Genomic DNA, 26,619 nt, shown 5'->3' with positions numbered 1-26,619 from the left:
CAGATAAAAACAATGTCAAATATATAAAAGCACTAAATGAAATGCTTTTTATTTTAAAGCTTAAGTTTTTTTTCATATTACAGCAATGATGTTTTTTCATATTTGATATTTTTTTAACATATTTTGATTTTATGAAATATTGGTTATTTTTTAAACAATGAAAAGTGTGACTTACATAATAAAATTCCCACATTCACTATTAAATACATTTATTAAAAGAAGAAAAAATCTCACATGACAATAGTTCAAAGACATGAAAGGTGTAATAAGATTTTAGAGGATCACTTATTAATCTGAGTTTAGCTAGTGGTCTTTTACCAAGGTCTTGAAAATCAGCAAACATACAGCCATTGCTGAAGAGATCCCACTGTGTTAGATAATTATCGTCCTATTTCAAGGTTGTCTGTTACAGCTAAAGTGTTTGAATCTTTGGTAAATGAACAGTTAAAGTCAATCTTATGTCAAACTCAGTCAGGTTTTAGACAAGGGCACAGCACTATAACTGATGAAGTGTCAGTTTCTAATGATATAATCACTGCACTGGATGATAAAAACATCATGTGCTGCACTTTTTATAGATTTATCAAAAGCATTTGATTCTGTGAATCATGATATTTTGTTGCAAAAGCTTTAGTACACGAGTGTTGAAATGGTTCCATAATTATTTAACTGGAAGAATTCAGTGTGTTTAGAAAGGCGTACTGTATCTCTGCTCCTTTAACAGTAAGGTGTTCCTCGGTTCAATTTTGGGCCAATTTTATTCTATATTTATATAAATAAACTTGGTAAAGCTATTAAGTCAGCAAATGTACACTTTTATGCAGACGACACAATTATTTACACTATGGCTTCATCTATAAAAGTGGCAAAAGACTCTTTACAAATGGAAGTTTATTTATAAACTAATTTCGAGAGGAGCACGCGCTTATGATTGACAGCTGCTGGTCCTCATTAGTTAATGCATGATTCATCAGACGATTCCTAAATCACTATAAATAACCTGAGTATCTTATCTTGGCCATCTTCGTCTTGAAGAATCCCCCCTTCCACCCCTACTCCTCCCCTTTCCTTGTCAGGGCGGCACGGAGGCCCAATGGTTAGCATTATTGCCTCACAGCAAGAATCTCACTGGCTCAGATCTTACCTGGCCAAGTCTGCATTTCTGTGTGGAGTTTGCATGCTCTCCCCATGTTTGTGTGGGTTTTCCTCGAGCTCTCCAATTTCCTCCTACAGACCAAAAACATGTAGCATAAGTAAATTGACAAAACTAAATCAACATCATAGACAAGCATTGAATTCAGCAAACACTCTCCATAGCTATTCATAATCTACATTCACCATTATCAAGCAGGGGAGTTCTCAAGACCTCAGACTCCCCTCTCACCCTGCAATGGTATTGTATCTCAATGGCACTTTGCTGGTTAAGTTGATAAATAAATAAATAAATAAATTTTTCCTGTTGGATGACCAAAAGTCACATATGTATGCATACAATCAATTTAAATGTATTCCCTTTACACTATACTATTTTAATAAATTGTCATCATAATTATAAACATTTGTAGAGCAAATAGCTTAACTGTTTAGTGCACTTGACTATGTGCTATGACACATTAGATTTTTTGAATGTCCTTTATGAAGCCGTATAGTTACTCTGCGTGAGAAACAGATATACAAGAATATTCCAGCATGTCTGTGAACTGTGATTGGACTCATTTATATGTTCAACTATTTATATTTCAACGACACATATTTTATTTAATTTTTAAAATGTTTTTTTTTTTTTAAAGTTGTCTCTAGAGATGCTGTGTGAGAGATTTTTTTTTATTTATTTTGTTAAATTTGTATTTTTATTTAATTATTTTTAATATTATTAATATGCACGTTGATGCAGTGGGTAGCACGTTTGCCTCACACCAAGAAGGTCGCTGGTTCCAGCTTCGGCTAGGTCAGTTGGCATATCTGTGTGGAGTTTGCATGTTCCCTGTGTTCGCAGGGGTTTCCTCCGGGTGCTCTGGTTTCCCCCACAAGTCCAAAGACATGCAGTATAGGTGAATTATTTGGTGGTTTACTCCACTGTGGTGACCCCAGATTAATAAAGGGACTAAGCCGAAAAGAAAATGAATATAGTAATTATTATTATTATTCTATACTACTATTTACTGTATTTACTATGTTTATATTTAATGTGTGTGTGTGTGTGTATGTGTGTGTTCTTTTAAATGTAATCTTTAATGCTTTGGCAAAACATTTGTCATGCCAATAAAGCAATTTCTGAATTGAGAGAGAGGTTTTGAGAATCAGAGTCCTTTTTAACTTTTATATAAAGATAATAAAGACAATTTATTTACAGAAGAAACCGTAGGCTTGGAGGAGGGTGAATGAATTATATTTATTCATTATTGGCCTAATATACGATTTTTAAACAGCTTTTGTGCAGGACACAGCTGCAGATATACACGTCAATATAGCATCATTTTTGTGACACTGTAATACAAGTTCATTTTTACAGTACTGTGACGGCTGGTTTTAAGGTTGGGGTGGGAGTAGACGTTGAAAATACTAATAGGAAATGTTATAAGTGATTTAATTCCAGCCGTAACCTTATCAGAGCTAACAAAAGCCGATTTCTACCTCTAGAGGGAGCCACAATCTCACTTATGCGAGTCAGATTCATATCTAACTGCAGTATTAAAACTGTGGTGCAAAATATGCGTTCAGAGTTTATTTAAATACTTATATATTTCATAAATATACTTAATGAGATTTAAGATGATGTCTGAAAGAACGTCACGAGCTTGAAATGACGCGAACATTCTAAAAGAACATTTACATCATCATCAGAACGAGAGTTTCACCGCATTTCACTCGTGATCGCTGCTTACGGCACGTTGAAGCTACTTTTGTTGCGACAAAATCTTCACTCTAGTTTGTCAATATGTGGTTCAAAAACCAAAAAAGTTCTAGTCAGGTTCTGCCACACCCCCCAGAACATCGAGGAGCGAACTCTCCTACAAATATGGAGGTTTCAGCGAAAAACATCAGCTGTGGTTCCTCTGAGTCTGGCCTAAATGCCAGTGTTGAGCCTTCCTCCTCTGTTCTGCTTCGTTCTGGGAGTCGAACACTGAGGATTGACCAGCTTACTCCTCTCTGTCGGCAACTGATTGCCAGGCGCTCAATCCTGCCTGCTCTGAAGCCAAAAACTGTTCCTGTGAAGTGTGTCAAAAAGCAGATCTTCACAGATGGACATCTGAAAGCTAGAGCAGTGAGCGCTCCTAGACCTCAGATGAAGGTTTCAGTGAAAGACATCTGCTACCCGTCTGACCTGACTAGTGTTGACCATTCTCCTAATTCTGGGAGTCCAGTAGTGAGGATGGACACACATACGCCTCACCGCCAGCAGTCTGTTGCTGTGCTGTCAAACCTGCCTGTTTTGGAGTCCAAGTATCATGTGAAGCCTGTCAACCAGCAGAGCTTCACAGATGGACCTCCAAAACATCAGGTGAAGGTTTCAGTGAGAAACATCAGCTACCCTGCATGTGTGTCTGGCCTGAATGCCAGTGTTGACCGGCCCTCATCTCTTCTGCCTCCATCTGGAAGTAGAGCAGTAAGGATGGATGAACGCTTGCCTCTCCACCGGCAGTCAGCTGCTGTGTGCTCAAACCTGCCTCTTCTGGAGCCACACCGAGTTCATGTGAAGCCTGTCAACAAGCAGAGCTTCACAAACGGACCTCCAGAACGCAGAATGAGCTCTCCTAAACACAAGACGGAAGTTTCACTGAAAAACATCAGCTTCCCTCTGTCTGACCTGAACGCCGGTGTTGACCGCTCTTCATCTCTTCTGGCACATTCTGGGAGTCCAGCAGTGAGGATGGTCAAACCTACACCTCTCCGCCAGCATCATGTTGCTGCTCCCACACGCTTGTCTGTATTGAAGCCAAGCTGTGTTTCTGTAAAGCCTTTCGATGAACTCCCTTCATGTTCGTCTGATCTGAAAGTGAAGCCTCAACTTTCCTTACCCAGACTGCCAGGCTTTACAAGTCGACTAGTGAACAAGCGTGAGTCTGTACGTGTCCCTCTGTTCACTAATATGCCTGTTCTGAAACTAACCCATGTGTCTGTGGTGTTGTGATTAAAGTTCTCATGTGTTTTCAGTGTCCATTTGAGGATGAGGATGTCAGGACGAAGAGGGCTCAGTCAGCAAAAAGTAACCCACTTCTGCTGTCAAGATTCCCCTCTGCAGTCTGTTTTTGAGTTTACAGAACTGCTACAAATCTTCCTTTGTGCATCAATAAATTGATTATTGAAAAAAAAATTGTGCATTTATTGATCTTCAAATGTTATAATGATCTTAAAATGTCTTTGTGTATTTAACTAAATAGTTCTTTGAGTGTCAAGAAAATAGTTTTGTTGTCCATTAAAAATTAAAACATCAAGAAACATGTCAATTCACTATTTCAATTTCACCTATAGCTTTAAAAGGTTCCATCACTGGGCATAATTAAAAAACTGATAATTTGATTTGATAATTAGATACAAAATTTACACAAAGATACAGTTAACAATTCAGACTAGCAGTATGTCAGCCTGTTAAACAGAAAGAAACTAATGTTAATCAAAATAATGTGTCAAAGGCTGCAGAATACATGTAGTTATTGTGTACATTTTGCATTTGGTTATAATATTTTACACTGTAAACAAATCAGTCATAAATGCAAAACAGTATTTTAATCATTTATTCACCAGAATTGAGCATGACTGCAACAACATTTAAATAGAAAAATCTCCAAAATTTAACTGCTGCAACAACATAGACTTCAGTTTGTTTATAACTGCCACAATATAAAAAAATTGTAGCCGTCATAATAGACCCCGTTCACGAGACGTGTGACTCATTTCAATAATAATCAGCATCTTACATCCTTTGAAAGTTTTTAATATTTATATTGTTTTAAAAAGGGGCAGCACAGTGGTGCAGTGGGTAGCACAATTGCCTCACAGCAAGAAGGTCGCTGGTTCAAGCACCGGCTTGGTCAGTTGGCATTTCTGAGTGGAGTTGCATGTTCTCCCAGTGTTCATGCGGGTTTCCTCCGGGTGCTCTGGTTTCCCCCACAAGTCCAAAGACGTGGTATAGGTGAACTGAATAAGCTAAAATGGCCATAGTGTATGTGTGTGAATGCAAGAGTGTGTGGGTGTTTCCCAAAGTTGGGTTGCAACTGAAAGGCATCTGCTGTTTAAAACCTATGCTGGATAAGTTGGCGATTCATTCTGCTATGGCGACCTGTGATTAGGGACTAAGCCGAAAATAAAATTAATGTATGTAGATTTCTAAAGCTATTTTTCTACATTTGTTATGGTTCTCTCTTCTGGCTGCAGTTACCTTTCTCACACTATTTCCCCCCTTTTATAAGTCATGAAAACACTGTCAGGCAGTTTTTCTTTTGTTATTTGAGTCAATTGAAATGCAAATAAAATGTTATTTGTGGGACTCGTCCATTAACTGCTCAACTATGACGACGAGAAACACGAAAATGTAAAAAGAATCCAGACACAATAAAAGTAATTGTTAAATACTGTAACAATACAGCAGTTTGGAAAACAAATTACAATTAATAATGATATTGTCCTTAAAACTGAACCAGTGTGAACGTATTCATCTTGACAACAGATGAGGGATAAAAAAAATTAAATCACGAAAGGAATTTCATTCCAGGAAAGATCATTTCAGTCTGTGACACTGGCAAGATTTTCTGTTAGGCAATGCATTTCTCCATCTATTCATAGTGCGAAATCTTGTTAATTAGTTTAAGAGCCTTTGGACTGACCGCAGATCTCAATGTGGTCTTTCTTGATCTGGTCTTCTCCACTTCCGATCCTTCTTTGAGTTCTCCTGGTCTTCATTTCCGATCCTTCTCTGGATTCCTCTTTAAAAGAAACCTGTTGAATGGAAAACAATCCTTAGTAATAAAACATGGACTATATCATGCTCTAAAATGTTTTAAATAAAAGCAGAGTAAAGCTGCGGTCACACTAGAGTTTGAGCTTGCAAAATTCTATCTTTAAAAAATGTCTTAATTTCTGTCTTAATTTAAAAAAGCAAGCGATTGGTCCATATTTTTTATTTCTGTCCAGAGCGGTCATGTTTTGATCTTTGATTGGTCTCACGCAGTCATGTGAGGCAATTTTGCAGGTCAGAGTTCACCAAGCTTGAACTTTGCGACACAGCGAACTGCGAAACTTGTCACACAAGCCTGCGTTTCCAGTCTGAAGCATTCACGTGTATATGAATGGAGGTCTATGGGGAGAAAAGTCCAGTGTGACCGCAGCTTAACAGGACAAGCTTGTGGTGGATGTTTACTAGAAAAACCTATGTGAGAGGATGTTGTGTGTGAAAGAGACTGAGAAGATTGTTGTATGAATGTGTGTGAGAATGCACAAGTGTGTATATGTTTGAGAGTGCATGAATGTGAGAATGCATTCAAGAGAGTGTGTGTAAGTGTGAGGATGTTTTTGTGCAATGTGTGTGTATGTGAGAATGCTTGTGAGTGTGTGGATGTGAGTGTGAGGATTTATTTGTGGGCCTGGGTGTGAGAATGTAAGAAAGCATGTGTGAGAGTGTGTGTGTGGATTTGTTTGTAATGATGTGTTTGTGAGGGTATGTGAGAATGTAAGGATGTGTGTATGAGTGTGTGATGTGAGTATGACAGTGAGTCTGTGTGTGTGTGTTTGTTTTTTTTACCGTTGCACTTTGAACTCCTAGGTATGAAATGTTCAAGAAGTAGTTTGAGGCAAACATCAACTTCTGAGCATTGCTGGAGATGGTTATGTAGCTGTTTTCTCTGAAATAGTCGACAGAAAAAAAGAAAGTTATTGTTAAGTTGTAGCCAAAGCGGAACTTTTTTTTAGAACTTTAAAGTTTACCTTTAAAAATACTCCAAGGTGCTTTACAAATTATTCAATTCATCTTTATTTCTATAGCGCTTTTTCAATGTAGATTGCGTCAAAGCAGCTTCACATAGAAGAATATAGTGAATTGAAACAGTGTAGTTCAGTTTTCAGAGTTTAAGTTCAGTTCAGTTTAGCTCAGTTCAGTGTGGTTTAATAATCACTACTGAGAGTCCAAAGGCGAGGAAAAAACTTCACCAATGGGTGAAAGTGAAGGATAAAACCTCGAGAAACACTAGGCTCAGTTTGGCACAAACATTTTTCCTATGGCCAAACGTCTTGAGCAGAGCTGCAGTCTTGGCGCCGGATGCTGGAGAACGATGGACGTCAGCAAAGACTTGTATGTCCCTGGAGTCTCACAGGAATCAGACGCATGCTCTCTTAGGGCTGTAAAGGTCACCGTGACAACTATTGCCAGCGCGGTTGCCCATTCCACCGGGGTGGTAGTCTGTAATTCTAAAACACACATTTACGTTGTGTTGGCAAGTATTACATTTCTGTTAGAATATAAAGTTAGGCGCAATTCAGCAGTTTCAAATTTAGCCAGGAATCTTGTTGGAAAACTAAATGTAACATCGCCAATATGGGAACATTTTGGATTCATGGCGAACGAGAATAGTGAACCAATACATTTGAATGAAGCTATTTGTAGGGTTTGTTTAAAAAAATGTGTTACATGGGCAAACACATCAATCTCCAGAGCCATCTCCGGTCATGTCACCCAGCCACTTATCAACTCCTGTCTTCTGAACGCAAACGCCCAGCTAGTCAACCAGGTATCGCAGAGGCCTTTTCAAAAATGGCCAAATACAAAAGAGAAAGTGATAAATGGAAGACATTTAAAAGAAATAAAACAACATATTTGATAGTTGAGAACGCGCTGCTCCGCAGAAACCTGTTTTTCGAGAAATGCGGACGGTGGAACAATAAAGCAAGATACCCTCTTGACCACAGTTGCGAAAAAGTATCGGTGCATTTGCGCTACAAGAACACAGTCTGAATGTGTATTTATTGCTGCTGGAAATATTGCAACCCCAATTAGGTTTTCGCTTAAACCGGACAAAGTCAACATGTTAGTTTTTTCTGTCAAAGAGAATAAAATATGAATAGAAAACAAAAGGCGCAGAGTTAGTAGCCTACGCTGTTTTTTTATTCTGACTTGTTACTAGGCCAATATTTTCGTTCTTCTTATTATTATTATTAGCTACTATTTATATTATTACTGATAAGTAAAGTGTCATTAAGGCTATTTGTGAAGTTCTTAAAAATGTAATGATTAATTATTATTATACTGTTTCAAGCAGTTAAAGTTATGTAATAATTAACGACATTATTATAGGCTGCATTGTGTTGTTTCATTAATGAATGTTTAAAAACACAAACGTAGGTTTGTACAGATATTTTAGCATAATTCCTTGGTCTTTGTTATTACTTAATTTTAACATAAAATGTAAATTAACTTAGGTGAGCTACTTGGGTACAGATGCTTAATTACGGGAGGAACATGTTGCCAGTGAATATGTCCTCACCACTTTAATAAATAAATAAATAAATAAATAAAACACCTTTCATAAAAGATGCAATAAAGGAAAAACATGCTCCTAGTTATTCTTAATAATCTGATTCGTACATGCAATGAACCGCCAACAAGAACAAGCTCTAAAACGTAAAGTATAAAGCGAGAGTAGTGATTATTAATAATAGTTGTTAATATTAATGATCATCAGCACACACTGTGTTGTATGATAAACACCGTCACGTTGTCCGGTCTGTGATCTTTTCTCATTGAAGAACAGATAATCCATGTTATTACCATTTCCCCAGTCAGGTTTTCATCCACATTGTCCGCTTGTGTCTCTTCTTGCAACAAACAATAATGTATCACTATAGCAGGCCAGGCGGCACGATGTCATTACTGAGGGGGCATTTTTATCCCATTGCACTTGACCTGCATGGTGACAGATTTTTGGTTCCTCTTGTTAATTTCATTTAGGCTATTTATTTACTTATTTATTACTTTGCATTACTGCCTAAGTTACTGAATTAATAGACCAGTAATATACTTTTTATAGTTATAATAATAGGCTATGCACTTTCGCTATTACTGACTTTATTAATCTGACTTATTAATAAAGGTTAGCAACAATACTGTTAAGTAACGCAGACATGGATTCAGCACCAAACCAGTGGTTTAAATGATATTTTATGCTTCTTATTTCTTTCAGTTTTATTATAAATAAGATATATATATATATATTATATATCTTATTTATAATAAAACTGAAAGAAATAAGAAGCATAAAATATATATATATATATAATATCTAAATAAGATAAAAGTTTAAAGTTTTTTGTAAAGACGTCAAACTATGCACACACACACATGCCAATTTTATCCTCCTTACACTGGCTGCCTGTTAAGTTTCGTATTAAATTTAAAATATTACTTCTCACCTATAAAGCTCTAAATAATCTAGCTCCTGTTTATCTAACCAACCTTCTGTCTCGCTACGAACCAACTCGCTCCTTAAGATCTCAAAATTCAGGGCTTCTGGTAGTACCTAGAATAGCAAAATCAAGTAAAGGAGGTCGAGCCTTCTCTTTCATGGCTCCTACACTCTGGAATAGCCTTCCTGATAACGTCCGAGGCTCAGACACACTCTCCCAGTTCAAAACTAGATTAAAGACCTATCTGTTTAGTAAAGCATACACTCAATGCATCACCTAGCGGGTTCCACACTGGCTTCTGCATCTTGCTTATATACACTATGAACAGCAGCTACGCTAATTATTCTCTTTATTCTCTATTTTCACCTGGGGATACTCATCCCGAGGTCCTCAGATTAGGCGGAGTCACTGATTGGATCCAAGACCAGCGACGTGATGATCCCAAGGATTCCATATCCGGGACCAGGCCATATCCTGAGCTGCTGCTGCGCTGATGGTCGTGGGGAGTGGAGAACATGTGTCTGATTCCAGCGACGCTCCAGGGACAGACGAGTCTTTATTGAGGCCATCTTCCAGCATAAACCACGGCGAATGAAGTTCTGCAAAAGACTTTTGGCCAGCGGAGAAATTAAAATGGTCGTGCCCTACTGAGTCTGGTTCTCTCAAGGTTTTTTTTTCTTCACTCCCATCAGGTGAAGTTTTTTTTCCCTCTCCGCTGTCGCCACTGCCTCGCATGGTTCAGGATTGGTAGAGCTACGCAACGATGAATTTGCTCTTCAGTGTTTGAACTCTCAGTAATGATTAAATCACACTGAACTGAGCTAAACTGAACTGAACTGAACTTAAACACTAAAACCTGAACCACACTGTTCCAGTTACTGAACCGCACTGTTCCAGTTACTATACCACACTGTTCCAGTTACTATACCACACTGTTCCAGTTACTATGACCATTTATGTAAAGCTGCTTTGACACAATCTACATTGTAAAAGCGCTATACAAATAAAGCTGAATTGAATTGAATTGAACATGCAAGCTAACCCACTATCATATCACCGGTAAATAAATCATACCGATACATCACGCTTCTTTACCACACCAATATCAGATATTTTTAAGGGTTCTGCGTTTCGTCAATTTTATAGCGTGTAGTTTTAATAATATTAATGATAATAATAAATATATTAAGTTATAATACTAGGTATAGTGTAGACTACTGTAGGACTGTGCAGTGTCCAAATAAACTTTTATTGGGCTACTCTAATATTAATCATAACTGAAAAACAAATGTGAAAATGGCTGGCGGTTGCATTACTGCTAAAATACGTTTAACTGCAAATTTTTTCTGCGTTTTTTCCTTTTAGGGCTCTAAAGAGAGTTGTATTTAAAGAACTAGTTAACTAAAACATGTAATGAATTAGGCTGCTGGACCTTCATGCCATCCACTAGTTCCGTTTTCTCCAGTGTGAGTAGAGTGCGCCTCCACCGCCTCGTGTGCACTTTAAAGGCTATATACGGGCGCACCTGACCTGACGCGGGGACCAGATCTCTGGGCTATTGCTTTAATTTCACTATTTTCATAATTTAATTGCTTTTCCTTATTATAAAATCTCTAAATGTGTGTTCTGAGGGTTGGAATGACGGGAGTGTTAGTAATTAATGACAGAAAGAATTTTCACTTTTGAGTGTTAAAGTCATCCAGTCTTTAACATCATTAATGCACTCAGCTAGCTTAGACTGTTCAGACATCTCATCAGGTTTAATTGAAATATATATAATTGAGTGTTATCTGCATAGCAGTGAAAGCTGATCCCATGTCTTCTAATAATGTCTCCCAGGGGTAGCATGTATATTGTAAACAGCAAAAGACCTAAAACTGAACCTTAAGGAACCCCATACTTGCATGACTCGTGAAAGCTGCCCATTAATATTTACAAACTGTTAACAGTCAACTAAGTATGACCTAAACCATTGTAGAGCCTGTCCCTGGACACCTGTAGAATTTAAGCAGTTTATGAGGATATTGTGGTCAATTGTGTCAAATGCTAAGATCCAGTAATATTAATGAGATGCACCCTTGGTCTGCAGCTAAGAGTAAGGGTGCTTTCACACCTACACTTTTGTTTCGGAACGTGTCTCGTTTGCCCAGTTAGCGCGGTTCGTTTGGCATATGTGAACAGGGCAATCGCGCTCTGTTCCGCGCCAAAGTAATCGCTCTGAGATCGCTTGAATGAGGTGGTCTCGGCTCGATTGAAACGAACCCTGGAGCGGTTCGATTGCAGTGAAAAAGCGATCCGTTCCGAGCGCGGTTATATCACAGTGTTTTATGGATATGTAATAGGCATACGGCTATATGAAAAGAGAATTATGAGCAGGGCGGGAAGTTTCGCGAGTCTCCGGATGCCCACAAACGAGTGATGATCTCCCGGTAATCTCGCATCTCCCTCCCGGTCCTCTAATAGGCATCGTTGCGCACCCTTCTCACCCCTCCCCACCGCGTCTCTCCTCAGACACGTCGCGCGCGCACCCAGTCAATCACCACCAAACCACCACCTCTCCTGACACCTTAGCGGGACGCTGAAAAATAAACCCTGACACTCTGACCAATGTAAGGAAAGTTTACTCGCACGTGACTTGTTTCAGCTCTTTTGGTCCGATTAGAAACTTTGCAGTGTGAAAGCGAACCGCTCCAAGAGCAAAGAGCAACAATGTAACAACTGTAATCTCTGTTTTGAAACAACTGAATCGATTCACAGGTGTGAAAGCACCCTAAATCCTTGATTATTTGCACAAATGCTGTTTCTGTACTGTGATGAGGCCTGAAACCTGACTGAAACACTTCAAAAACATCGTTCACCTGCAGAAAGAAGCAGAAACAACTTTTTCTAGTATTTTAGACAAAAACGGAAGATTTGAATTAGGCCTAATTAGCTAGGTTGCTAGGGTCCAGTTGTGGTTTCGTAATAATAGGCTTAATAACAGCTAGCTTGAAAGGATTCTGAAAGGCCTGAAGATAAAAGGAGTTGATGAGGTTATAACAATAACTAGTTGATGAGAAGTTCTTCTATTACAGGTAGCAGCTTTTTCAGTAATTTTGCTGGAATTGGGTCTGACATAAACATAGCTGGTTTAGAACCATTTATAATTTTATCTTGCTTTTTCTGTTCTATGATTTTGATGCACTGTAGGTTATTTTGATTCAGTGGAATGTTTACTGGATCTGAAGTATAAGGCGGTGCAGAAAGTTTAACATCTTCTATTTTCTGTTTAAAGCCTTCTATTTTATCACTGAAAATTGAAAGTCATCACTACTAATTTGCGGTGGGACATTTTGTTCCAAAGATGGCCGATTATTTTTAAATTTAGCAATGCTGTTAAATAAAAATCTAGGATTGTTATGATTATTTTCTATCAGTTTGCGGAGGTGCTCAGTCTTGGCAGGTTTTACAGCCTGTCTTTGTTCGCAATTCTAAAGTTTTTTTCACTTACATTCCAGGCCATGGGTTGCTGTTTTGAAAGTGCGAGTATGGCTGTTATACCATGAGCATATCCATTGTAACGAATATGGCCGACCAGACACATAAACATTTTGCATTTTATTCCACCACCAGCCAACTTTGCCCAGAGAAGGCTCGAAACCTGATTCCAAGGTATTTACGACCCAAAGGAATGTGTCATGCACAGGAATGACTTAAAAAGGACTATTTAAACTGCTTGTTTAACACTGTTTTCATATAAACTTTACTCTTTATGTTTAATCATGTGTTTTGCAAAGTTTCCCGTTCTCTTGTATTAATATTTTTGGTTTTAATACCCCTGCATATAATGTTTTAACTGTTCCTAGGCTAAACAACCTCTTATACTGTTCAAGTTTGGACTTTTTGAAAAGCTTACTCGCTGTACAAATTAATCGTTGACATTTTATTTTAATATGAGCGCAACATATTAATGTTTTAAGAGACTTTAACATTTTTGTCCCGATTTACATAAAATTTGCCTAGGCAAATTATTCTGCCTCGGACAAAGACCCATAAATTTAATATTCAAGGAAGTAAGCTTCTAATTGGTCAACTTTCCATGGAGGGTGGATCCGAACCCGCCTTATAAAAGTTGGAAACCAAGCTAAACTCTCTCTCTTCGCACGCACGCTCTCTGTTCAAACGCTCTTGGAACCCCCTCTGTCTCCCAACTCCAAGCAACCCCCCCCCCCCCCCCCCCCCCCCTCTTTGCTCCAAAGGCCTCTGTTTTGAAACCTTCTTCAACTTCCTCACAAACCTAAGTATAGAAACCTCCAAGAAAGCAGGCAGAAACCCAGACAGAAAGGGTTAATCGCACCACGCTCGGACATTTTCCTGTTCAGAAACTTTTACGGCGTCAACCAACAAAGGATCAGCCAACCACCCACGTGCTCAACAACGGGAGCTCGGACATCACGAACAGACCGCAAGTATCACCTTTCTCCCAACATCTAAACTGGTGTGAACTAAATTAACCCCAAAGAGACAATAGAAGGGTTATATTAAATTTTATTACGTTTGGTTGCTTGGCTTGTTCTTACAAACGAGGTTTTTCCCATCATTACATCTTCTCAACCTCTTCACGTTTGTTACTCTTCCCTATGCTTGTATGAATGTGTGTTTGTGTTAGGTGTTAGTTTCTGTTAGATTAGTCAATAAAGTCTACTTTTGTATAAAGAAAGGTGCCTGTGTATATTAATTAATCTAATGTCTTGAACTTTGATCTTGCTACCCTGCTCAACTTTGTTGATAGCATCGCTGAACGATTCGGTTGTTCGGATCAAAAGAGTCGATTCATTTGAAGCCCCGTTCAAATGAATCTTCCTCCCGCCAAGCTATTCCGCTATATAATGTTCCAGAAGGTACACGAGCCTTGAAATCTGAATCATAACTCGCAACATTATAACGGCGGGAAAGGTGCGGGAAGAATAACCTTGAGCTAATTTACTACAGTAATAATAGTGTAGATATGAGAGCACTCTAATCTACATTATTATTATGATGTGCTACCTGTTTATTTGTGGAGAATAAACAAAGCATGCAAATGTAATTTATTACAGATATATTGGTGTAGAACGCTGAGCAAAATGTAATTTATTACACCATAAGCCCTCAAATTTCATAAGTTTGACGTGTTTCTCCAATAAACACAACTTTTGTAAAACATCTGCTGCATGTTGATGTGTCAGAATCCTTGCTTGTAACATATAGCCATACTGTAGAATGCTTAGTTTAAGCAAATTAGATGAACGCGATCTTGCGTGTTGATGAAGTGAGTCGCTCGCCGCATGCGCCGTACTGCACGCTTTGCCTTCTATAAGCTACAATAACAAACCCCTGACATCGCTGACATCAGTACCCCTCAAAGCTGTTTAGAATTAAACATTTAGAGATGGTGTGACACATAGCTTACTCACGTGTGCCTTTAATGTACCCCTTTATGCTTCTTAAGCGCGTCAAACAGCTCAGAGCCACGGCACGGGGCGCACATGACTGTTGATAGTATCACACACCAGACGTGCACATTTACATGTTATTTAAAATGAAACTATTCAGATGGTGCTCTGTGGCATGGCAGAAATTTGAACAGTCATGAGTCATGGCTGGGTGCAGTGGACCGGCGCTTACTTGCTAATTCTAAAATGCATGGTGCTGCGCGTTGCCGAGCGGCGCTTCCCGAGCGCGACCTGCTTTACGTTCTTGTTGCATCACCGAAATTAGACATTGAAATTCATATGCTGATTTGATCCGGTTCAAAAAAGGAGTTAAACTAACTCAAGCTCTTTCTGGAAACAAAGCCAAGCGGAAGTTTTTGGAGACAGCAATTTACGTGGCCGGAGGTACGTACGGTCACGCTTAGTTTTTTTCAAGCGAACGCTGCGGGGCGGTGGGGCGCCGCTCCGCTCCTTCTCTTCGCACACGCAGGCCGACGGCTCGCCTCCGTGTGGAGGGCTTTCCCGCTGCAACCAGTTTGTCCGCTTAGCTCGCAGCGTTACGTCGGTGGAGCGAAGGCCCGGAGGAGGAGGAGCCGGCCGCGGGGATTGGGTCCGGGGAAGAGTGGTTCCAGAAATCAGGTAAGATGAAAAAATAAATCCAAAGAATAAGGGCGAGAACGCAGCGGGATGCGAAAACGCAGTCGAAATCAAAGACGAGGGCTTTTGCTTTTTTTTTTTTCTGGATGGCTTTTGCAAACCGTCATTTGGGTTTAGGGAAGGAGGAGGAAGAGGAGGGCGGCTGGGTCGGCCGATCAACAAAAACTGCTCGAATACGTACCTCCCAGGACGTATTTCGCGGTCTGCAGAAACGTCCGCGGGGCTACTTTTCCACAATGTGCCCGGGTTGAGTTAAACATAAGTCCGTTTCTCTGGTTAACATTAAAAATATCACTAAATGATTGATGCGACTCCCCCACCACGTCTGACGAGCCTCATGCTTATATTAGAATCTTATATAAGAGTTGCTTCATTTAAACTAATATAGTCATTTTGTTTCAGCTAGGTTTCAGTGAGACAGAGTGCATTAGGATTGTTATCTGTTATTACTTCATTTATAATAAGTGCTTTAGGTGCTACTGACCTGGGGCCTCATGTACGAAGACTTGCGTGGAAATCTTACTAAAATATTGCGTATGCACAAAGCTGTAAATGTGCGTACGCAGAAAAAAATTCAGATGTATGAAACACTGCGTACGCCGAATCTCACGCATATTCTTTTGTACATCTGAATGAACGTGAAACTGAGCACAACATGCACGAGCACAAAACCCCTCCCTGCCTCCTCCCCCGTATGAATATGCTAATGACTATGCTAATGGCAAAACCCAACGAAAAAGCAACGGCAAAATCAAGCAAAAAGAGAAACTTTGAACAGAATGTGAATTGGAGGTGCTGCTTTCGGAGGTAGACCGGAGAAAAGCGGTGTTATTTGCAAGTTTGTTCTCCGGAATTAACAACAAAAGAGAAAAATAGAGTGGGAGAGTTTAGCTGATACAGTTAACACAGTTGGGTCTGAACATCGCACTGAGTGCATTTAAGAAAGAAATAGTGTGGTTTATATCTATAAAATGTTGCAGTACCCTTAGTAGTCTCAGTGGCGCAGCTCATACGACGCATGTGTTCATGAACTGACACGTTCGAGCATAAACTCGGTTCGAATCCAGCGTCTGATGAACTCTTTCTTCTTTTTTTTCCCGCTACATATCAGATTTTGCCCACTATTTATCACGAGAAAGACAAGTAGGAATCATCAATAAGTTTGTGCATCATAATTTATTTGCACATTTATTGAATGGAAATGTTTCTGATTCACGCATGCAAATTCATCTTCAGATAGTGTCTTTATAGCAATGTGCGTGCGGTAGATCGCTCAGATTACAATGGGAAAACAGGCGACCGCTGCAAATTGTGCTTTAATGTTTAGCTGGTCAACTGTATGGTATGGAAATCTTACATACCTACTAGATGAACCCGTCTCATACAGCTGCCATTGCAAGGATCAGACACTTTGTAGAGAAGAATTTAACACAACTGCCTCTAGGAGTCGCCAATGGAAATAAAACAGACACGCACAAAAAATGTGCGTACGCCTGCCAGAAAGGTGCCGTGAACCTGCGCACATTCCCACGTTCAGTTCATTGTTAGTAAATCCAAACGTGAGCGATTCTGAGCGTGAAACCTGGCGTACGCAAAGTTTTTGTGCGTACGCAGCGTTGATACATGAGGCCCCTGATGTTTAGGAGACCAAGCTTTAAGGAATTAGCATTTTCCCTTTTTTTTTTGCAGTTTTTCTGCTTTTGATTCTTTTAAAATTTTTCTAGAGCAAACAGTACATTTATTTCTTGATCTAATAATACGAGAAACAGACACAGTCTCCATGGGGTTAGCCAGATTTGCATTACTGTGATTTAAGTGGGATAAGCAAGAGTCTTATGGCTAAAATGGGAATTTTGTGAATTTTCACTTACTAGTCAGACAGAATGAAGCATCTTGTAGATGTTGTCTGACAGGAGTTCAGCTCCAGCTCGACTGGGGTGCAGCCCGTCAGCACGGAAAAGCCTAGGACGCTCCCATAAAAGATTCCAGTTATTGGCAAAAAGCAACTTCTGTTCTTCACACCATGTTAATAGCCATTCATTCAGAGCAAAAAGTTTACTGAACCTTTTATTTCCCCTGCAGTAGGTACGAAGCGGTCTAGAAACGATGATCTGCGTGGCAGGCAAGGTGGGTCGAACCGTCTCGATCAGGCTCCTGAAGGAGATATATCCAGCTGCAGGCCCGCAGAACCACACACGTTTTAGGCACACACAATCTAGGACTCACGATTTAGGCAAACCATATATGGTAACTAACTCTTTAGCATTATCGCCACCTATAGAATTTCACAAGTATGGTTTCCCTTTTCAGTCATTATTATTATTATTATTAAATCGTTAGGATCATTTTAACATTTCTGCGGTTTCTGAACTCAAATTATGTAAATAAAAATAATTGGTTAAAGACACTTATGACTTTAATCATTTGTCCACATACACAAAGAAAACAATATAGACCGTCTAAATGTTAGATTAAGTGTAATAAACTAATTCAGGATCTTAATCTTATCATACTTGGTTAAAATCACTTTGTTGTAAAATATAAAAAGCAAACAATAATATGTCACTTTAAAATAAATTAGCCTACTATAGTTAATCATTTAAACAATATATATAGTTATAAACTGATTATCTTAACTGATTATCTGATTGTAATTATGAGTTTATATATAGACCATTACCTTTTGCTAAACTGTCACAGCTGTTAGTTATATATATATATATATATATATATATATATATATATATATATATATATATATATATATATATATATATATATATATATATATATATTTACTTATAATTTTTATTATTAATAGTTAATTTGTTCCTAAGGCAATATTTTGGTTAAAAACAATTTATTGCTTACTATACATTGCTTCAGTATTAAATGTGGGAAATAACTTATTAAAAGGTTATTAAAAAGTTAAGCAAATAAACGATTCAATTGCTTGAGTAAAATATTAATATAGTGTTATACATTTGTTACATGTAAAAAGATTTTTATTACATATAATGTATTATTGTCTATATTAACTTGCAATTATTTCCTTCCACAAAAATTAATCCATTATATAAATTAAACCTGTCCAAATGAGATCGTTCAGCTAGGCTAGCAAACGAGTATCTGCTATATTATTGTCAGATAATAATGACTGATTAGCTATAATAGCTGATTAAAAACTGTTCAGTCTATTATATTGAATGGCGATCGGAAACAATGCTCCCCATTCGGCCATCTCTATCGCAATATTTGTAAAATAAAGTGAAGTAAACGCTATTGTTTATTGTGTACAATGTTAACCATATATATCAAAATATATTGATGACGATGTCCAAGAAGACGTAATAACATTAACATCCGTCGTAACCATATATGGTTTGCCAAGATTCTGTATCCTAGATTGTGTGTGCCTAAAACGTGTGTGGTTCTGCGGGCCTGCAGCTGGATATTATTGGAGTGAAACACTTGCCACAATACTGTTTGTTTGGACTTGATATACCAAGTACAAGATTAATGATGTAATTCAGTTTCCAGGCTGTTTTAAGAAACTTAAAACATGCATTAAAGCTGCAGTAGGTGATCTGCCAATATGCTAACATTACCATAATTTTGAAAATTTTTGTCGTCCGAAGCCACGCCGCCTCAAGTCATGAACGCACACTGAGAAAATTACGATCTGATATATATATATATATATATATATATATATATATATATATATATATATATATATATATATATATATATATATATTAATTAAAAAATTCAAAATTAACAACTTGAAAAAGCCAGGGGATGACAACAATCAGAGAAAAGGAAAAAAAAATAATTTTTACAACATGTAAAGGATTTGCTTACATAATACAACAGTTTTCTTATTTCTCAGATTATAGATAGTATATAAAGCTAATAAAAAACTCTGACTTCAAAATAACAAATAATGGCTTGCAGTCACTGTACTTGCTTTTGTGTACTAAATTTTGCCAACAGAAGTATTAAATTTATCAAAAAGTTCTCTTTGTGTAATGACCTGTTAAATGTAAGAAAATCAAATAAACATTTTTAAAACAAAATGACTGGGCATAAAGTTTATTCGATTAAAATAGCAGAAATCGAACCAAAAATGAACTACATATGGGCAACCTCAAAACAATTGATACCACAAAACGATAGTGTAGTTGTAGACAAGCCAGGGGTGCAGGAGTTAACTTATATTTCCCCAAACCTCGCACTGGGGTAAAGTTGGTTTTAAACCCGCACAAAGGACCATTAATGTAAATTAATTCATATAAACCACGAGCAAAATCATCTTAACAGAGGTTATTAAACGGCTAACGAGGGCGTCATACTCAGCAGTTATTTAATCCATATTATTATCCACATAAGTTACAGTTTTTATCACTAGTCATCACAGGAGCTTTTCAAACCAATAAAAACATTACCTGACGACACAAAATATCTCAGTAATATATTTTTAAAATTAAAAACTTACCTGGATAAATGAAGGAGCTGAAATGGCGGACCTCTCCGTTTAGAAAAAATAACCGTCACTCTCAATAGAGTGGAGGAACTATGACGTTAATTTGTATGCAAAAACCCGGAAGCGAGTTAGCATTTTAGCACTTCCGGTTCCCTCGTCCCAAAGTCAATGGGTTTTTTAAATGGTGTTTCAGTAAAATCGCTTAAATAAGGTCCGTGGCTAACACAAATTCAAGGTATTTTTACGTTTTGTTCTACGATATAAAACACATCAGTTACAGCACAATTTTGAATTTTGAATTCGGCCATGCTTCTTTAAAAAGACGGTTGCTATCAAGTTGCTAAATTGGACTACAGGCGGTGTCGGAGACATTATACGTCATCGAGCTGATCTGGTCTGGAGCGCAGCTCGCATGTGTTGGGCATTTGGATTTGTCTGTTATATAGGTATTTTCATGAATAGTATTTTATAGTTTTTTGTGTTTTTCTAATTAAGAATGCAGATTGTGTATAGATCATGCCTTCACATGTAAAGGCTGTCGAGACAGATTCATTTGTTGATAATTTATTTTAATTAAACTATATTATGAAGATACTGCTCACCAGTTCAGCATGTCTCTCTCCTGCCCTCAGTAATGCAAACGTGTGAATAAATGTGTAAAAATACAGACATATTAACTGTCGTTTTAACATGATCAAGTGATTTTTCATCTTTTTTTATTCATCTGAACACATTTTACTCAGTCATAACTGCAATATTTACACTCCTCCATAAAACGTACAGCAGATGTGACTGTATGGGCTGCTTTTCGCTGTACGTCGTGACATAAAAGGAATATTGAATGTTGCTCTGTGTCCATCATGATGGAACTTGCAGCCATTTGATAGACTTGTTCCTCCTCACGCCTCATGTCTGTCGTCTGTTAAGGTAAGCAGGCTGTGTGCACGCAAGCGATACACTTATTTAAATATGTCTGATGAAAATACTATATAGGCAGATTTATACACGCAGTTTTAAAACTTTTAGAACAACCGCAAAGCGAAACAGATATTTCCCACGTAAAAACGATCCAAAAGGCACATAGGTCTATGTATTTTTGCGTATTTATTTGTTTATAATATATAGCGTGGATTATAATATAATATACAGCGAGATTAACTCTTTGTCATGGACATTATTTCTAAAATAAGCTTGATAAGTCGTCTGTAGCAGGGTGGGGCTGACGTCACAGACGAGCGCCCCGAGGGCTCTGTAGTCCGTTTATAGCCTAATGTTAGCTTTTCAACTCTTGCGTTTGTATTTAAGATCCAAAAGTGCTCCAAGTAGTATTTTCGTGTGAGGATTATCCGGCTGGACAAAACGTGTAAGTGTAATAAACTGTGTTTGAACACAGAGCTTATTATTTGCAATCTTCGAAAAGCCTATGGGAAAATCCTATAGGGATTTTCACGAGGGAACCAGTTTTATGCTAGCAGCCGATTAGCCTACAAAGTGACGTCATAGTTCCTCCACTCTATGCTCCTCCCCAGACCATATTCGCCAGCAGGGGGCCGTTTTACAATTAATTGCTTTTAGAGATTGAACAGTCTGAAGGAAACCAATTAGCTTATTTATTTCACAGAGTAATTTGTCAAAAATAAAATATTAATTGGCGACACGGTGGCTCGGTGGTTAGCGCTGTCGCCTTACAGCAAGAAGCTGATTCAAGTCCCGGCTGGCTGGGTTAGTTGGCATTTCTGTGTGGAAGTTTGCATGTTCTCCCCGTGTTCACATGGGTTTCCTCCGGGTGCTCCGATTACCCCCACAAGTCCAAAGACATGCAGTATATAGGGGAATTGAATATGCTAAATTGTCTGTAGTGTATGTGTGTGTACTGGATGTTTCCCAGCACTTGCAGCTGGAAGGGCCTCCACTGAAACGTATGCTGGATAAGTTGGTGGTTCATTCCGCTGTGGTGATCTCTGATGAATAAAAGGAATAAGTCAAAGGAAAATAAACAAATGAATAAAATATTACGTGTCAGGAAATATATGAGATATAAAAAAATATATATTATAAAATTTCAGAATAACCTGGAAAAAATGTCAATTGAAACAGTAAAAGTTTGGAAAGTAAACAGTTTTTTTTTTACAGTGTAGGGTTTAAGGGGGTTTGGGTTCTCTTCATGTCTCCTCTGGCTTTCTAAAACAGTTTGTTACACAGTGACTCTTGCACATGCAGACATGAAGAGAAAAGCGATTATTTTTCAAATAAAGCAATAAATGTTTTTGAATTTAAACTTCATCTTTGTTCAAATGTTCTATTTATCAAAGAATATAACATTTTATAGAATATCTGGTATTCAAAAAAATCAATAAATCAATCAATCAAACAATCAATCAATCATGCAATCGATCGCCCAACAAATCATCATAGAAATGTCTTCTTCAAGAAATGATTTAATATTATTTGTTTTTTTTTTAAACAGGAAAACATTTTATTACATCCAGATGTAGTCATATCAAACTATTCTAAAAATAAATAAATAATAAATATTTCTAATATAAAATAAATATGAAAGTGAAACATGTGTCCCCTCCATCATCAGAACACTGAATTAAAGAGGCTCTTAATTGCATCTTGAGAAACTGAGACATTGTTTTAAAGGATCACTAAACTCCTTTAACAAAACAGTCCCATACTGTCAGTCATTGAAAACCTTAACATTTCAGGAACTGTTGACTAGAATTTCAAAAGGGAGAAAGAGAGACTTCTAGTTTTTATTTTACATTTTCATCCTCTGTATTTACCTATATATTTATTTTTATTTATTTTATTTATAATTTTTTTCAAATGGCTTATTATTTATTTGTCAGTGTCTTGATTCAGCGTTACATACTTATTGAAGGCCTCAGAAAATAGGGAGGGGGAGATGGGAGGGATGGTGCATAGAAGGGGGTAGAGAAGTGTAAGTTTGTTTTAGGAATTCTACAGATTTCTTGTTTTTATTGCTATGTATTTCATGTGATCTCTTTGCTGATAGGACTTCTATTTTTCATATACATTTGTAAGTTTGTATAATATCTGAAAAAAATGCAATAAAAATATTGGAAATATGTTTAATCCACTTAAATTTTAGTAGATTTAATAAAACAACTAAGTTAACTTAAAAAAATAAAAAAATAAATAAATATGAAAGTGATTTAAAAATAAAAACACACATAAAAAACACAAATAGAACAAAAAAAATGAAATACAAAAAAATATTTATTCATTAATTTTCTTTTTGGCTTAATCCCTTTATTAATCTGAGGTCGCCACAGCAGAATGAACCGCCAGCTAATCCAGCATATGTTTTACACAGCGGATGCCCTTCCAGCTGCAAAACACTTGGAAACATTCATACACACTCATTCACTACGGACAATTTAGCTTATCCAATTCACCTGTACCGCATGGCTTTGGACTGTGGAGGAAACCGGAGCACCCAGAGGAAACCCACACCAACACAAGGAGAACATGCAAACTCCACACTGAAACGCTAACTGACCCAGCTGAGGCTTGAACCAGCAACCTTCTTGCTGTGAAGTGATAGTGCTACCCTCTGTGCCGCCATGCTGCTCACAATAAAATCTAAAAAAAGTTAATAAAATGCATGCAGTGCAAACTGCATTGATCTAATAATTCAAGATGTTTCTCTCTCTTACACACACACACACACACAAACACACACACACACACACACTTTGTTTACTATGTTTTTTTTTTAATAGGCATGTCCTTTTTAATGTAAACTCTATAAATGCTTTGGCAATTTGATTTGTAACATTTGTCATACCAACAAAGCAATTATTGAGAGAGAAAGAGAGAGAGAGAGAGAGAGAGAGAGAGAGAGAGACAGAGGGGGGGGGGTTATTATAAATGAATAATTGTAAATATACTGATTATTATTGTTTTTATTACTGTTTTGAGAAGATACATGAGAAGCTAAGTCTAGAGAAGATACAGCTTCGGATCAGATTAAAACAGCATCATTTTGTGACACTGTATAGCAATAATTCATATTTTTATACCACTGTGACGGTTGCATTAAGGGTTTATTTATTGGATTTATTGGGTAATTTAATAAGTAACATAAATAATACTCAACAACTCGTACAACTACTGTCTTTACATTACTATGACGCTTGGGTTTAGGCTTGGGGTAGGGGTAGACGTTAATAAAATACAATTCATGGGAAATTTAATACATAATTTAATTCTTAACTACCGGCTGCAACCGTGTCTGAGCCAATATAAAATCTGAGCTAGCAAAAGCCGAATTTTACCTCTAGAGGGAGCCACAATTTCACTTATGCGAGTCAGATACAAATCTGACTGCGGTATTAAAACCGAGGTGCAAAATATGCGTTCAGGGTATATTTTAACACTTATATATTATTAAATATACTTAATGAGATTTAAGATGATGTCTGAAAGAACGTCACGAGCTTGAAATGACGCGAACATTCTAAAAGAACATTTACATCATCATCAGAACGAGAGTTTCACCGCATTTCACTCGTGATCGCTGCTTACGGCACGTTCAAGCTACTTTTGTTGCGATAAAATCTTGACTTTAGTCTGTCAATATGTGGTTCAAAAAACAAAAAAGTTCTAGTCAGGTCCTGCCACACCCCCCAGAACATCGAGGAGTGAACTCTCCTACAAATATGGAGGTTTCAGCGAAAAACATCAGCTGTGGTTCCTCTGAGTCTGGCCTAAATGCCAGTGTTGAGCCTTCCTCCTCTGTTCTGCTTCGTTCTGGGAGTCGAACACTGAGGATTGAGCAGCTTACTCCTCTCTGTCGGCAACTGATTGCCAGGCGCTCAATCCTGCCTGCTCTGAAGCCAAAAACTGTTCCTGTGAAGTGTGTCAAAAAGCAGATCTTTACAGATGGACATCTGAAAACTAGAGCAGTGAGCACTCCTAGACCTCAGATGAAGGTTTCGGTGAAAGACATCTGCTACCCGTCTGACCTGACTAGTGTTGACCATTCTCCTAATTCTGGGAGTCCAGCAGTGAGGATGGACACACATACGCCTCACCGCCAGCAGTCTGTTGCTGTGCTCTCAAACCCGCCTGTTCTGGAGTCCAAGTATCATGTGAAGCCTGTCAACCAGCAGAGCTTCACAGATGGACCTCCAAAACATCAGGTGAAGGTTTCAGTGAGAAACATCAGCTACCCTGCATGTGTGTCTGATCTGAATGACAGCGTTGAGATGAAGATGAAGGAGGATGTGCCTGTTGTGAAGGCAAAAGGTGTTCCTGTGAAACCTGTCAGTAGACAGAAGTTCACTGATGGACCTCCTAAGTGTAGAGCGAGCACTTCTAACACTCAGAGGAAGGTCTCAGTGAAAGACTTCCCCTTCCCTTCATGTGTGTCTGGCCTGAATGTCCGTGTTGACCGGCCCTCATCTGTTCTGCCTCCATCTGGAAGTAGAGCAGTAAGGATGGATAAACGCTTGCCTCTCCACCGGCAGTCAGCTGCTGTGTGCTCAAACCTGCCTCTTCTGGAGCCACACCGAGTTCATGTGAAGCCTGTCAACAAGCAGAGCTTCACAAACGGACCTCCAGAACGCAGCATGAGCTCTCCTAAACACAAGACTGAAGTGTCTGTGAAAAACATCAGCTTCCCTCTGTCTGACCTGAACGCCGGTGTTGACCACTCTTCATCTCCTCTGGCACATTCTGGGAGTCCAGCAGTGAGGATGGTCAAACCTACACCTCTCCGCCAGCATCATGTTGCTGCTCCCACACGCTTGTCTGTATTGAAGCCAAGCTGTGTTTCTGTAAAGCCTTTCGATGAACTCCCTTCATGTTCGTCTGATCTGAAAGTGAAGCCTCAACTTTCCTTACCCAGACTGCCAGGCTTTACAAGTCGACTAGTGAACAAGCGTGAGTCTGTACGTGTCCCTCTGTTCACTAATATGCCTGTTCTGATACTAACCCATGTGTCTGTGGTGTTGTGATTAAAGTTCTCATGTGTTTTCAGTGTCCATTTGAGGATGAGGATGTCAGGACGAAGAGGGCTCAGCCAGCAAAAAGTAACCCACGTCTGCTGTCAAGATTCCCCTCTGCAGTCTGTTTTTGAGTTTACAGAACTGCTACAAATCTTCCTTTGTGCATCAATAAATTGAATATTGAAAAAATATTTGTGCATTTATTGATCTTCAAATGTTTTAATGCTCTTAAAGTGTCTTTGTGTTTTTAACTAAACAGTTCTTTGAGCGTCAAGAAAATCATATTGTTGTCCATTAAACATCAAACCATCAAGAAACATGTCAATTCACCATTTCAATTTCACCTATAACTTTAAAAAGTTCAATCGCTGGACATAGATAAAACAAAGCTGATCATTTGATTTGACAGTTATATACTTATTATACTCAAAGATAATGTTAACAATGCAGCCTAGCAATATGTCAGCCTGTTAAACAGATAGCAATTGGTATTAATGAAAATAACGTGTAAAAGGCAGAATGCATGTAGTTATTATGTGTACATTTTGATTACATTTGGTTATAATATTAAAAGGCTTAAGGGAGTTAGAGGTCTCTTAATGTCTCCTCTTGTTTTCTATTAACAGTTTGTGTTCTAGGGAGACTCCAT

At 38.1% G+C, this 26,619-nt stretch overlaps 3 protein-coding genes across 11 annotated transcripts in view; 2 read left to right on the top strand and 1 right to left on the bottom strand.

Annotated features, from left to right (window-relative positions):
• LOC147840395 (uncharacterized) overlaps positions 1–20,083 on the bottom strand; it is a 42,052-nt gene extending 21,969 nt beyond the window's left edge. For 2 of the 7 annotated variants that reach the window (XM_087287830.1, XM_087287827.1), the window contains exons 1-5: positions 20,002–20,083; positions 17,375–17,657; positions 6,740–6,839; positions 5,826–5,937; positions 1,145–1,227 (exon numbers count right to left, since the gene is read on the bottom strand). In XM_087287830.1, the coding sequence (XP_087143956.1) occupies positions 1,145–1,227; positions 5,826–5,937; positions 6,740–6,796 (252 nt within the window). In that variant the 5' untranslated portion in view covers positions 6,797–6,839; positions 17,375–17,657; positions 20,002–20,083. Of the gene's footprint in view, positions 1–1,144; positions 1,228–5,825; positions 5,938–6,739; positions 6,840–6,921; positions 7,402–9,759; positions 10,003–17,374; positions 17,677–20,001 lie in introns of all 7 variants that reach the window. The other 5 variants (XM_087287824.1, XM_087287825.1, XM_087287828.1 and 2 more) reach the window with 5 other exon arrangements.
• On the top strand, positions 2,635–4,315 carry LOC137487851 (uncharacterized). Of its 2 annotated transcripts, none has more exons than XM_087287807.1 (2): positions 2,635–4,066; positions 4,156–4,315. In XM_087287807.1, the coding sequence occupies exons 1-2, from the start codon at positions 2,939–2,941 to the stop codon at positions 4,252–4,254; spliced, it is 1,227 nt and encodes a 408-aa protein (XP_087143933.1). In that variant the 5' UTR covers positions 2,635–2,938; the 3' UTR covers positions 4,255–4,315. The 2 variants fall into 2 exon arrangements, with proteins under 2 accessions (XP_087143933.1, XP_087143934.1); XM_087287808.1 differs by having other exon boundaries at positions 2,642–4,058.
• A 3,141-nt stretch (positions 20,084–23,224) lies between the features above and the next one.
• On the top strand, positions 23,225–26,161 carry si:dkey-199f5.7. 2 transcript variants are annotated; one of them, XM_087284846.1, is made up of 2 exons: positions 23,225–25,905; positions 26,003–26,161. In XM_087284846.1, the coding sequence occupies exons 1-2, from the start codon at positions 24,600–24,602 to the stop codon at positions 26,011–26,013; spliced, it is 1,317 nt and encodes a 438-aa protein (XP_087140972.1). In that variant the 5' UTR covers positions 23,225–24,599; the 3' UTR covers positions 26,014–26,161.
• The last annotated feature ends 458 nt before the right edge of the window (positions 26,162–26,619 follow it).

Source organism: Danio rerio, chromosome 16, assembly GCF_052040795.2.
Source record: "Danio rerio strain M-AB ecotype USA chromosome 16, GRCz13ab, whole genome shotgun sequence".
NCBI classification, from domain to species: domain Eukaryota; kingdom Metazoa; phylum Chordata; class Actinopteri; order Cypriniformes; family Danionidae; genus Danio; species Danio rerio.
Note: the sequence above shows the minus strand (reverse complement) of the source record. Positions and strands in the feature narration are given on the sequence as shown.

Coding starts and splice junctions, on each gene's coding strand:
- si:dkey-199f5.7 (XM_087284846.1), top strand. CDS start 24,600: ATGTGGTTCAAAAAACAAAAAAGTTCTAGTCAGGTCCTGCCACACCCC.
- LOC137487851 (XM_087287807.1), top strand. CDS start 2,939: ATGTGGTTCAAAAACCAAAAAAGTTCTAGTCAGGTTCTGCCACACCCC. Junction 4,067..4,155: donor TAGTGAACAAGCGTGAGTCT/GTACGTGTCCCT, acceptor ATGTGTTTTCAG/TGTCCATTTGAGGATGAGGA.